At 38.7% G+C, this 14,702-nt stretch overlaps 1 protein-coding gene across 14 annotated transcripts in view; it reads right to left on the bottom strand.

Annotated features, from left to right (window-relative positions):
* Positions 1–14,702, bottom strand: part of wwox (WW domain containing oxidoreductase) — an 877,584-nt gene that overhangs the window by 858,054 nt on the left and 4,828 nt on the right. For 13 of the 14 annotated variants that reach the window (XM_069902091.1, XM_069902085.1, XM_069902084.1 and 10 more), the window contains exons 2-4: positions 6,390–6,454; positions 2,580–2,637; positions 1,013–1,191 (exon numbers count right to left, since the gene is read on the bottom strand). In XM_069902091.1, the coding sequence (XP_069758192.1) occupies positions 1,013–1,191; positions 2,580–2,637; positions 6,390–6,454 (302 nt within the window). Of the gene's footprint in view, positions 1–1,012; positions 1,192–2,579; positions 2,638–6,389; positions 6,455–8,829; positions 8,854–14,702 lie in introns of those variants that run through there. The other variant, XM_069902098.1, reaches the window with a different exon arrangement.

Consider the following 14,702-nt stretch of genomic DNA (forward strand, 5'->3'; position numbering starts at 1 on the left):
TGCTATGTACAGCAAAATCCCCAGTATCCAGCACCTACAGGGAAGGCAGACACTGAATATTGAATTTTTCAGTGGCCTGAATCACACTTTAACAATGCTGAACTAATACACCTGCATTAAGAATACACAGTTTAAAAGACAAAGGACAGTGCAAAATGTTGAGCAATTTTTAAAAAAATCAGTATTGTAGGCCTTAATTATCTAAAGTTCACTTTAATCAGATAATTTCCATGTGACAAAATTTAAATTTGAACTCCAGTTGCTGGAACTGTTAAGAGTGTTGCACAAACTGTGCCTCCATCATAATTAGCCCCCCACTCCCCAAGTTCACAGATGAAACTTTACAAATATACTGCATACTCTTACTAGGGAAACACTGGGAGAGTCGCCACAGCGGCAAGCAGCATTTAATTCAAATACAACTTCATTCAAACTTTGATCAAACACCGACTGCAGGTGAGGCATGACCAAGGCACTTCATTGGTTGAATGTTGTACCTATCTTCATCAAGGGGTTGTGTGTTGCTTTGGAGAACATTTACAATTTTAAACTTTCATTTAAATTTTTACTAAAAATAATTTGAATTATTTTTTATTTCCAGTTGCTTGGGTTGCCAGTCATCTTGTACCAGTAAGAACAAAACAAAATCCTAACTCTGCAGAATCTTGGCTCAGCCTGTCTGCGTGGCGACCTCCATATTTGTCACAACCCTTGGCTTTATGGTTTCCCTCTACAAAAGACTACCACCGAGAAATGCAAAATGTCATCAACTCTTGAATTCTGGATGCCAGGGATCTTACAGTGAATGTGTGAGGTGTTGGGTCAGTGTGCACTATTGTCCAGAGATACACTGTTTCCTCAGGTTGTACATGTACAATCAGATGGCCACAAATTTGAACTTCAGAGATGTGTGGCATGTAAAAACAAAATCTATATTAATTTTAAGATACAATTAAAAAGATTATTTGTAACTTGGAACAATATTCTGTCAATCAATTCCTTGTGTACTTACCAATCCCCGAATTGGCTCCCGTGACAATGATAACTTTTCCACTTAGGTCTCGACCTTGTAAAATTTCCATAGCAGCGCTGCTACCGTCATATCGTTGACGGACGTTTGGATTCTCTGACGTCTCCTCAACTGTAAATGCTAACCGTGGATCCAGGTATGTAGTTCTTTTGTTTATGTGACTAAATGAAAAGGTTGCATAAGCAGTTTAAATAAAGACTAGATTCCAAACATAAAATGATCAATGACTTAAGCAATGCATTGGACGATCCTGGTATTCTTCCCACCCCCCCCCCCCCCCCACACCCCACCCAGCAACTTCCTCACTGTACACATGCAATTAACACATTTTTATTACTCAATTAAAATTGATTGTACATCAGAAAATTAACTTCTCAACCACATGACAGCTCAAATAAATCTCCTCCTTGGTCTGAGAACCAGCAGTTCAAAAGGTAAAATTTGGACATGTCACTTTGTAAAGTTGATACCCATTTGCATCATGGAACACACCAATAAAAATGATGAATGATAATCCATCATCAAATTCTTTGCATGGGAAGGCAAAGTTTACTCATGAAAAACATTGTGACTGGAATTTAGGAGCAGGATTTAGGAAGATTCTTTAAAATGAGTAAAACTAAAGGTAAATTAAATGCCAAGAATCAGGCCAGCAAATTGCCAAACAGACAGAAAATTTTTCTCCAGCAATTACAGATGATTCAGATTTTTTTGGCCCGAATAAGACCAAAAGATAAAATTACTTCATCCAAACTAATGTACTCCAACATCATAATGAGGTTAACAATGACTATTTACATAATCACCTTGCCTTGCATCATTTTCCCTCAAATTCATTCTGCAAACCATTTAAATTCCATTCAAATTTCACATTTTTAGTCTCCTTTATTATTCCGTCACTTATAACCTACCTCTCAATTTGAAGAAACTGAGTATTTCCAGGATTTTTTTTAAATTCTATTTCAATCTTTTTTTACCCGAGATCTCTATCCCACTCCAAGGCAACACAAATGTTTTAACAATTTTTTTAAAATAAGCATGATCCCTTCTAAAAACAGTCACCTCATTCTACCTTCTGCAGCAAGATTCTCATTAACTGCCATATTGAAACACTGAGGTTCTTTTACATAGATGGCAGAAAACTGCAGCAATAAGTGCTACTACTTCACAACTTTAGGGATACATATTCAAATCTGACCTTGGATGGAAATTGCTGGTTCTCCTCATTACCAAATGGGTTTCTGTTGGGTGCTCTGGCTTTTCAGCCACACCCCAAAGGCATACTGGTGGAATAATTGGCAACTGTTAAGTTTTCCCCAGTATAGGTAAGCAGCAGAAGTGAAAGAAAATGTGCTTGGTGAGGGCCAACATGGAGCAAACAGGTCGAGGTTCCTCCTTGTAAAATCCAGCAAAGATACAAATGTCCAACATTTGCTCATCGCACAACCCGGACATACCAATTATTAGCTCGTATACATCTTAAACTGCTCAAATTTATTATCAGCCTTCCTTAAATAACTTAATTGGTTTCAGTCCTCTCATTACTTACTCAACAAAGTACACCTGACCATTTTCATCAGTTTCTTGTTCCCAGCCATAGGGCAAATCTGTAATACAAAAAGGGTGGACATTGATATCATGGCTTATCTTAAACAATAAATATTTATACAGGAATCCTCTCACATTTGTTCAGCAAATACAGTGCTCTCCATAATGTTTGGGACAAAAAACTCTGTTTTCCTCTATTTGCTTGTGTTCCACAGTTTTAAATTTTTAATCAAACAATTCACATTCAAGTCCACATTCCAGATTTTTTTCCAAGTTATTTGTCTATATTTTGGTTTGAATATGTGGAAATTACAGCACTTTTTATACATAGTTTCCCCATTTCAGGTCACCATAATGTCTGGGACATTTGGCTTCACAAGTGTTCGTGAGTGCTCACGTGTGTTTAATTGCTTCACTGGTGTCAAGAAAGAGTTTGACTTGCTTCTCAGCTTTTGATCACATTTGTCAACATGAAGACCAGAGTTGTGCCAATTAGAGTCAAACAAGCCATTATGAGGCTGAAAAACAAGTATAAAACATTGCCCAAAATCACCAGTTTGGAACAACATAAAGGAGAAAGAGCTCAGTAATCACAAAGGGACTGGTATTCCAAGGAAGAACTCCACTTCATAATGAAGAAATAGCCCCAAATGTATGTTCGACAGATCAGAAACACTCTTCAGGAGGCAGGTGTGGATATGTTAATGAGTACTGTCCACAGAGACCGTGAAAAGAAAAACAGAGGCTACGCCAAAAGTTGCAAACCACTAGTTAGCCACAGAAACAACAGCCAGAATACAGTTTACCAATAAGTATCTAAAAGAGGCTGCATAAAATTCTCGAAAAAAGATCTTGTGGACAGATGAGACCAAGATTAACCTGTACCAGAGTGATGGCAAAAGCCAAGTGTGAAGGCTTAAAAAACCTGTACAAGATCCAAAGAATACCACCTTTGCCATGGTTTGCATCTTGCAGCATAGGCTGTTTTTGTGTTCATTAAATCTTCTGTGGACAGTAGCCAGTGACAAAATGTTACAGGCCCAGAGGACCCCAAAACCCAACAGCAATAGATATCGCCAAGACAAATGGTTACTTAAACAAAAATTGCTTTTAATTATCTTTAAACATGAAAACAGAATCACTATTAACTGAACTAACCAAACTTAACGCCCTTCTAATTCTAAGCGCACATGTACGTAATGTGTATGCAAGTTCAGAAAAGTTCGTTGATTCACAGTCCAATTTCACGTCTCATTCCTCCAAGTTTACTGGTTGCAGGCAATGCACAGAATTTAACATTTATGAAGTTCACCAGGCTTTGGTGCTTGAAAAGTAAATGGTTACCGCTTAGGAAGGTTCTTGTCGGTTTTCAGAGAGATTTGTTGTTTGCTGGACACCCACAACTGATTCCTTTTAATCAGCCACTTCAATGTCTTGTCGAAGAAACTTGCCCCTTCACGGTTCTCCAGATGATAACCTCTTTCTTTCAGGTCACCAGAGAGTTCCTTTTTGTTTCTCTTATTCCAAGTGAAACATTAGGCAGCCAGTCCTCTCCTCATGCATGAACCACAATGGCTTTGATGAGGCTGAACTAAGCACACAACCTGTCTTCCAAATGGGGTTTTCCACAGCTTGCCAGCTTGTCCTGTTCCAGTCCCAGCTGGATCTCTGTCTTTCTCTCTCGCTCTCTGAGAAAAAGCCTGTTGACTCTCTCTGCTTGCAAAACCACGTGACCCTCTTAGAACAGCAAGTTCCACTCCAGACAGCCTGTGGCTCAGATGAGTTTTGTAAACAACAATCCATTAGTGAAGTATCTTTGGCACTCTCCAAAGCTTTTGCAAAAGGCTCTTGGAGCTGGCCTGTCCAGCATAAGCAGAGCTACAGTATTTTAAATAAGATCTGTTTTAAAGTGTTTGTATGTGACCTACACTAAAAAACCTGCCCCAATATATCTCCCAAAAATATATCTATATACAATACATAACATAATCTGTCACAATATCAACATCTGCCTCCTGAAGAGGGTTTCTGATCTGTCAAACATACGTTTGGAGATTTTTTTTTCATTATGATGAGAATTCTTCTGTCATCGGCAATGGAGCTTTTCCTTGGAATACCAGTCCCCTTGCAATTACTGAGCTCACCAGCACACTCTTCCTTAATGATGTTCCAAACTGTTGATTTTTGTAATCATTTTTGATGTTTCTTACTGTTTTATTGCCTCATAGTGGCACAACTCTTGGTCCTCATGTTGAAAAATGGCAGCTACAGACTTCAAAGCTGATCAAAAGCTAAGAAGCAAGCCTCGCTCTCTTCTACCTGTACCAATGCAGTAATTAAATATACCTGAATACTCACAAACACCTGAGAAGCCAAATGTCCCAAACATTATGGTGCTCTAAAGTGAGGGGACTATGTAAAAAATGCTGTAATTTCTACATGATGAAACCAAAATGTATACAAATAACCTTAAATAAAATCTGGATTATACACTTTAATATGAATTGTTTGCTTACAAATTTAAAATTGTGGAGCATAGGAGCAAATTTGTCCCAAACATGATGGAGGGCACTGTATGTCACTGTTGTACTAAATACAACATCATAAATTTACAAACCAACAAGTGTCAGCAAGTGTTCTTCTTGGAGAATGAGCATTCCAAACTTTGCAGAACTACATCATTTTTTTTGTACCCACAACGTTCAGGAATGTTTTTATTTAACACTCCAATACAATTTTTTTTAAGATTCATGGAGTGCCGAGCAGAATCATCTTTTTTTTTAATGAAAACTAAAATTGATCCAACTAAGATGCTTACAATTTCCCATTGTGATTTTCAGCAGATCTGGCATTCTAAGATGAAGTGCTAGGTTTCATTTAGAGAACCAAAACCACTCCAACCTCGACCTCTCTTTTGAAGACAAGTCCTGAAGAAATACTTTCGCAAAAGAGAGATTTCAATTGACAGAAACAGGAAGTTCACTGGAGACTAATTCAGAAAACTCTTTCTGCAGACAGACATTGCAAATTTTGATTCCTGCTCTCAGGAAGTGACCAGGTTACCATAAATAATAACAAAAACTATCATTTTTCACATTGCTGCTATCTGAAATATAATAGAATGTTTGGCAAAGCTGCCTGAAAATTTAAAGATGACGAAGAGAGAAGGCCGAATCACCCTATCAGTCTATGCTTTTCCAGTTGCAAATAGATTTTTTTCCCCAGTGAAACTTTTCCAATGATTTCCTTACCGGCTCACCAGCCTATAGTTTCCTGGTTGGCTCTATTGCCCTTCTTAAACAATGAAATAATTTTGACTGTTCTCCAATCCTATAGGAGCTGACCTGTTGTTTCATAGGATAGAAAGATATCTGTGAAGACATGAGACATCTCCACTCTTGCCTTTCTCAATAACCTGGGATAGATCCCATCAACCCAATGGAACCTTAAATGTTCTTCACAAAACTCAAAATGATTTCAATATCCCTTAGAATATTAGCATACCCCTCCCGATTTTGCTATCCTCCATGTCATTCTTACTGGTGAATACTGACATCAAGTACTTATTCGGTGTCTTTGTCCTCAAGTGATCTTACTCTCTCCCCAGTTTTTATCTTCAACGAAGAAAAAGAGAAGGTATTGTTTGTGTCGATGACATGTTCGGGTAACTTTCTCAACCAAGTCATATTTATTGGTTTGCCTTGGCATGGAGTTTTACACACAAGTGATCTTCATCAGTTTACATACACCAAAATGATCATGAAAATATTCTAAAATTATCAAATAAATTGTTCTTTAAAATACTACACACCTCCAGCCACACGTTTCTTCTTTCCTGTTTTTGGGTGGTCCCACTGGGTCTTCAGCTCATCATGACTGCCAGAAAGAGAAAAATAAAAAGTAAACCATTTGTCAGCAAACAAACGGGACAAGCACATATAAAAAAGTATCACAAGAAGCTAAGTAACAGTGACAGTAAAATGATACAGCTGAGCAAAAACTGCTGCAGGCTTAAAGTACTTTACTTAAGGAAGACAGTTTGATACAAAAATAATAATTTTGGCACAGATAGGACTGGTTAACCAACAGAAATCAGATATTTGGGTTAAGTTGATACATCTTCAGCTCAAGACTGTCAGAAAGGAGAAAATAAAAAGTACAGTAAGCAATTTGAAAGCAATCAAAAAGGACAAGCACACATCAAAAAAGTGGCAATCACCAATCAGTGGAAATGCTGCATGTTTCGATGCTGGGCCTGCAACAATTCGCAATATACATAAATAATTTTTCTGACATCACGAGTCGTTTTCACACTGCAGACAAGTTGTGACCCAACTTTGTAAAAATCTGAGCCTCGTTCAATGCTTGTTTAAAACATTATTTCACAGGAATTCAGGACCTCCCGGGCCTTTCCCAGGAATTTGCCCTCCCCGACAATTTAAGGGGGGTCCCGCCCCCAATCGATGACACATTACGCACTCACAGGAGTAAGAGTAAGCTCACCCCTGCCATCCCCCCGTCTGTCAGTTGCTCGCTCATTCCCTCCCTCCTCCCCCCATGTTTCGTCACATCGTGATGGTGGCACAAGGGGGGATGAATGGCCAACTTTGTTTCCAATAATCCCTCATGCATCTGGAAGTGCTCTGGGAAATCCAGCTGCATGAGGGATTATGGTTATTCATCTCGCATTGTGCTGCCGTTGCGACATGCCGAAGCATGTTGTCAGGAGCAATGTATCTTTTAATTTTTAAAACCGCCTACATTGCATAGCATATAAACGCTGAAGTCACGAGGCTTCACCTGCTTGGCCATTTGCCTTTTCACATTGCAAGGAGAGGGTGGTCTAGGAAAATTTCCCAGGGCCGTGGCCCTATCTTGTAGGTAGGGGCACGGACCCATTTAAAATTCCCAGGCTGACCTTTTCACGCCCAGGTTCACGGGACATTTCCCAATAATCTTCATTTTACACTGCAGTGTGAAAAGTCCTACTGAAAACCAAATTGTGCAAAGACTCTGCAGAGAGATATACCTGTAGTTGGATTAAATGAGAGGGCAAAGAAATGACGGATGGAGTACAACATCAGAAAACACCCGGTCATCCACTTTGAAAAGAAATGTGGATCAGGCTATTTTATTTTTATGGTGAAAAATCTGAACCTCGTTCAATGCTTGTTTAAAACATAAATAAAATAAAATTTAACAGTTTTTCAAATTACCTCAAGGTATTATGTGCAATGCGTGATCAATAACAAAACTTTAGTTGGGTCAACTTACACAATAAGTCACCCTTACCCAATTTTAATTTTGTGTTAAAACATAAGCATAGCCTGATTTATCTTTGATCAATTGTACTCAACACTATTACTTCAATGCTTCCAACATGCCAGAAAGCACAAGCATAAATGTGTCAAATTCAAAACAGCATCCACTACATATTTGCTTGATTGAACCCTGGATTCAATTTCACATCAGTCTTGAAAATATTTAGATCATGGGTACTTCAGTTACCAGGAGCAAAGATTTACCATTAACGCAAATAAATTTTCTGCTGATGTAACTGTGGTGCACTGTTAGACACAATCAGACACACATAAAGATAAAGACTGTACAACAGGCTTTAATCCACAAAGACTTCCACAGAGCCAGGCTGGCTGTGGCTGCAGCAACTCTGAGTGAGGCCTCGGGAGGCCGGCGCAGGCTTATATCCCGGAGGGTGATTAACACCTGACCGGGTGGGGCCTGATCCATTCAGGCCGACTGATTGGCAGCCGACCTGGTGTTGTCCTGTCTCCTTACACTCCTGCAGGTACAGAGGTTGCCCCCTGCAGTAGGCCGGTGATGTACCACCACAGCAACAGATCTATGGAAGATACCACCTCCCTTGCCTTCCACTCAGCATAGGGACAGCTAGATGAGAATAACTGTGGCAGACTATAATTCAACACCAACAAATCGACCCGCAACACCACAGTACCAAAAAAACTCTGAGACTTCGGTCTTAGCACCCTCCTCAGCAACTGGATACTCAACTTCTTGTCCAGCAGACTACAAGGAGTGACAATTGGAGACAGCGCCTCCTCGACAATCAGTCTCAACACCAGTGCCCGACAAAGATGCATAATCAACTTCCAACAATACTCCCTGTGCTCCCATGACTGCATAGCCAAACACCACTTCATCAACAAGCTCGCAGATAACAGCATTATTGTAGACTGCATCACAAATAGCAAAAAAAGACAGAAAGCAACAACCTCTTTCTCGAATTTGGTAGGACCAAGGAGTTAGTCACTGACGTTGGGAAGAGTTGTGAATTTCTTATGCATGTCCATTATTGCTATCTTTCCTTTACTGTGGCAAGGGAAATTGTACATGATGTTCCAGACTATGACACTTTTTAACTATTTTGCATATGTTCCGACCTCCTATATTTAAAATTCTCTGGATAACTGAAAAAAATTCTGTACCAAGCTCAAATTGTAATAGTTCAGCTACAATGAATTTTGAGTTAAACAAGGAATCTCCATTTGTAGCTGTGAGTATTCTACTTTGAATTAATGTCTTCTTTGAATTAATGAATCAAACTAATCCAAGAAAATCTCCAAATATATTAAAAAACACTTTAAAAATTGTTATTGCTGGAAACAATAAATGCTTCAGTCTAATACATGAAAGATCACATTTTTAACCCAAAATAAGCATGGAGAACTTAATTATTTAGGTGAAACTTTTCAATGCTGGTGTAAGTTATATGTTCCAAAAAATTTTAAAAATGCATGTGTAGCACCTGCGCAGACAAGTGGCAAGAAGTATTTTTCTCTTTTAAAGTTACAATGATCATCGAACATGGAATAGTCAATGCTCCTCGGCCCACGATGTTGTCCTGACTTATGTAAATCTACTCAACAATCTAAACTCTCCCAACCTCACACCCACACATAATGCTCAATTTTTCTTGCATCCACATGCCTGTCCAAGAGTCTTTTAAATGTCCCTATTGTACCAGCCTCCACCACCACCCTTGGCAATGAATTCCAGGCACCCACTACGCTGTGTAAATAAAAAACTTACCCCTGATGTCTGCTTTAAGCTTTCCTCCCCTCACCATATACTAATGTCCTCTGGTATTTTCTACTGTCGCTCCGGGACAAAGATGCAGGCTGTCCATCCCATCTGTGCCTCTCATAATCTTATATATCTCTATTAAGTCATCTCTCATCCTTCTTCACTCCAAAGAGAAAAGTCCTAGCTTTGTTAACCATGCCTCATTAACATTCTCCAACATCCTGGTAAATCTCCTCTGCACCTTCTCTAAAACTTCTACATCATTCCTACAATGAGGCAACCAGAAATGATATTCCAAGTGTAGTCAAACCCAAGTTTTAGAGCTGTAATATAACCTCGATTCTTGAACGCAATCCCCTGCTATTGCAGTCCAACATAAACCACCTTTACTACCCTATCAACCTACACAGCCACCTTGTTCTTCCGAACTATTAAGACTCCTGCCATTAACCATATACTCTGCCTTTGTTCAATCTTCCAAAAATACATTGTTTTACACTTATCTGGATTGAACTCCATCTGCCACTTCTCTGCCCAACTCAGCATCATGTCTATATCCTGTTGTAACCTACAGCAACCTTCTACACTAGCCACAACACCTCCAATCTTAGTATCATCTGCAAATTTACTGAACCATGCTAAAATTTCTTCATCCAGGTTGTATATAAAAATCATAAAGAGCAGGGGATTCCAGAATAGATCCCTACAGAACTTCACTGGCCACTGACCTACAGGCAGAATACATTCCATCTACTGCTACCCTCTGCTTTCTGCAGGCAAGCCAATTCTGAATCCACACAGCCAAAGTTCCATGGATCCTATGCCTCATGACGTTCTGAATGAGTCTACCATGGGGGGCCTTGTCAAATGCTTTACTAAACCTCATCCACTGCTTTCTGAATGAGTCTCCCATGGGGGGACTTGTCAAATGCTTTACTAAACCACATCTACTGCTTTCTGAACAAGTCTTCATCAATTTGTTACTTCCTAAAAAAACTCAATTAGGCTCATTAGGCATGATCTGCCCTTCACAAAGACAATAATTTTCAAAATGATCGTAAATCCTGCCCCCAAGAATCCTCTCCAAAAGTTTGCACACCACTGATGCAAAACTCAACTGGTCAAGAATTCCCAGGATTCTCCCTATTAACCTTTTTTAAACAAGGAGAATATATTTGCCATTCTCCAATCCTATGGGACCTGCCCTCTGGCCAGGGAGGACACAAATATCATTGCCAACACCCTAACAATCTCTTCCCTGGCTTTCTGTATTAACTTGGGGTATATCTTTTCTCATCTCAGGGACTTAACAATCCTAATATTTTTAAGAAGATTCTGCACATCCTCTTTCTTAACCTCAACTTGCTCCAGCATACAAGCTTTTTCTATACTGATCTCACATTGTCTAAGGTCCCTCTCTCTGGTGAACACTGAAGCAAGGTATTCATTAAGGACCTCCCCTACCTCCTTGGCCCCAAGGCACACATTGCCTTCTTTATCCTGAAGCAGCCCTACTTTCACTCTCATCATCCGAGTGTCTTTACATATGCAGAGAATGCCTTTGGGTTTTCCTTAATCCTACTTGCAAAGGCTTTCTTATGCTCCCTTCTAGCTTTTCCACGTCCTTTCTTCAGTTCCTTCCTGGCTATCATTTAATTCTCATGAGCCCTTCTTGTCTTTTGCTTCCTAAACCTTATCTATGCTTTCTTCATCTTCTTACTAGTTATCTCACTGCTTTTGTCAACCATGGTTCCCTTATCCTATCATCTTTACCCTGTCTCAATGGGTCAAACCTGTCCAAAATCCTGTGTAAGTGGTCTCTAAACATTGTACATCCCTTTTACAATTAAACTCTTAGACTGATTCAAGTATATAAAAAGGGCAGACCAAGAAAAACACAATCAGGAATTATTTTTTTGGAATACAGCTAATACACAAACAGATAATAATGCATAAACTACTCCAACAGCAATACAATTGTATTGTTACATTGCTATTACCTCATACAGTATGACCTGATCTATTTATATATTATTCGTACCAATATTGATACGAGTTAAAGATCAATAAACAATCCACATATTTAGTTGCCAATGTAGTGCATTGCGATTGAAAAAAAGACAAAGAGGAATAATTCCTCAAAGTTTATGAATATCTGAGGGATAAGGTTACAGACTTCCTGTAGATATTGCTAAGACCTTCTCCTTTGCATACAATATATTACCCAAATGAACATGAATATGTCCTATAATGTTTTATAATTAATGAGTATTAATAAAATATTTCAATACCTCAAATGAAATCCTCAGAGTTAACAATCTTCTTTCATTGAAACTTGAAAAGGATTTTGAATTCTCAAGATGCCTCTGTGTAAGCAAAGACCCTCTCTATTAGAAAAATGTACAGCAGGGAGCCACTGAGCTGAAGTGGTCAGGCAACTATTTGAACAAATAATGATTGGTTCCTCAAAGTGTATATAACCATATAACCATTTACAGAGCGGGATCAGACAATGTTGGCCTTTCGAGTCCGCACCGGTTCACTGATTTTGTGCGGCTTCTTTTCCAGTAATAGTCACTATTGACATAAGTTATCATCTAAAATTAATATCTATAAATAGTTTGGGATAATTTGTCTATATAGATGCATTTCTGAGAAAAACAAATCAAGATAGGGCTCAAGGCTAATCATACGAGCACATGGATTCATACATACCAAATCAATGGGAAATGATGACCGAGAGTATTGGCATTGCAAATGTTCAACTATAGATTTTTAAAAATCACCCAAAGTCAACATTTTTGCCATCCATCATTAAACAATTTTCACATCAAAACATAAATAAGCAAGACAATTTCTAAACCTAATTCCAGACAAATCATATTTCCTTTTTTCTGAAGTAACTGATCTTGCTGGGACATGCCCCAACAACCCACAAGTGCCATGTTCCGGAGTATGTTCCTCATGACAGCAAGTCCATATGTTCAGAGTACAATAAAAGTTACGAGATTGGAATCAAATGTTCCTCATTTCCTTTCACAAGCAACGTCATGACCATTTGTGCTCGTATTTGCAAGATCATTTTTACACTGAGTGCAGATTCACAATTTGATCAAATGTGATATTTGCTCAACCCTTTTTGTACACACACACACCCACACCCACCGACACCCACACACCCACCGACACCCACACCCACACACACCCACACACACCCACACACACCCACACCCACCCACCCACCCACGCACACCCACCCACCCACGCACACACCCCCACACCCCCACCCCCACCCACACACCCCCACCCCCACCCACGCCCACCCACGCACACACACACCCACGCACACACCCCCACACCCCCACCCCCACACCCACCCACCCACACCCACACCCACACACCCACCCACACCCATACAGAGGCAAGCCTCACAAGAGTTCAGTGCAGGAATTCTGGTTGAAATTTTCTCTTCCTCCACCTCGCTTAGTTTAACAGTAATTGTACAACTTTACTCACTGAGATCAAGTAACTCAAAATGAATGCAATCAAGTCTGTTGCCTCATCTGCATTTCTCAGTGCCTCGCACTACATTCCTTGAACCTTTAAAAAAAATTGGTCTATTAAAAAAAAGGAATTCTTTCCATTTTATTCTGCACCATTACAGTTGGTTCATGTATTCAATTTATCATTCCAAGAAACAAAAATGTATCAATCCAATTTCTCCAATCTACTAATTATAGTTATGCTATTTGAGCTATAACTGGCAAGCAATCTCAGCACAAAACATGAGTCGGCATCACAAACAGAACCACAGCTTTTAAATCTCCTGCGCAACAAAAAAGATAGAAAATTCAATATCGAACTTTACAAAAATAGTAAAGGGCCAAAAATATTACATAAGATCCAGTCTCTGCAATTATAGCACACAAATAAAATGGAATCGGTGAACAATAAAAATCAATATCCATTTACTGAGCATTAAATAACCTCAGGAATAAAAATAGCACTGGTTACAATTCAAGGACAGCTTAAACTATAAAAAGAAAAGCTGATGTTCTTTACAGCATTGTCCAATCGACAAGAGTAGTTCGGACTTGTGCAAACTGTAGCATGTTTTAGCATAAAACCTTCAGCCCAACAGTATCTATTGCTTAATTACAATATGTATAATAAATGCAATTTTTCTAAAGATCAGCACAAAATAAATTCCTGAAAGAACATATTCCCCCGAATGAAGAGAATACTTGATACACAGTGAAAAAGTTAAAAACAGGAGGTCATTTAACATCATCAGCAAAATAAAAGAATCACAAATTAATATGGTAACTTTCAAAAGGAGACATCACAAATACATGAACTGAGAAACACTTGCACATCATGGGATTAAAACAAATCTGAACAGTTCTTTAAGAGAAGAGCAGAAAGGCCTGCATCTATGTTCCTATGATTTAATGACCATTTATACATGAAACTTTTTGATGACTGATAAGTAATTCCCAGAATATTATCCATTAAACTCCCAAGTACTAAGTTGGTGTACAAGAATTTTCCAAAAGTATGACTGTTCAAATTTACTTGGAGAATTCCAAGTGTAGACAATTCTGCTTGAATCAAATTCAAACTCATTGGAGCAAAATAGAAAACAAAAAAAAAACATAAAAAAATCATAATAAAACATTATAGGACATATTTATGTTCATTTGGGTAATATATTGTATGCAAAGGAGAAGGTCTTAGCAATATCTACAGGAAGTCTGTAACCTTGTCCCTCATATAAAACGCCTGTCATTTGCAGCACAGGAGTGTTTTAAACAGAACCCTCATAACCCACCAAAATTTGACATCTAACAGCTAAACCTGAGTTGATATTAAAATTGTTTTTAAATATTAATATTGTCAAAATATGAAACTAGCACATGGATTATCTTTAGGTAGTTCAATGGATAATGATGTCTTGGGTTCAATGTCTTAACAGAAATAAAGACCTCCCAACAGACGAATAATTCAGCTATTCATTTCCAATATTGTGAACTACACCTGCATTAACTGCAGAAAGCTCTAC

This window comes from Narcine bancroftii, chromosome 10 (genome assembly GCF_036971445.1).
Source record: "Narcine bancroftii isolate sNarBan1 chromosome 10, sNarBan1.hap1, whole genome shotgun sequence".
Lineage (NCBI taxonomy): Eukaryota > Metazoa > Chordata > Chondrichthyes > Torpediniformes > Narcinidae > Narcine > Narcine bancroftii.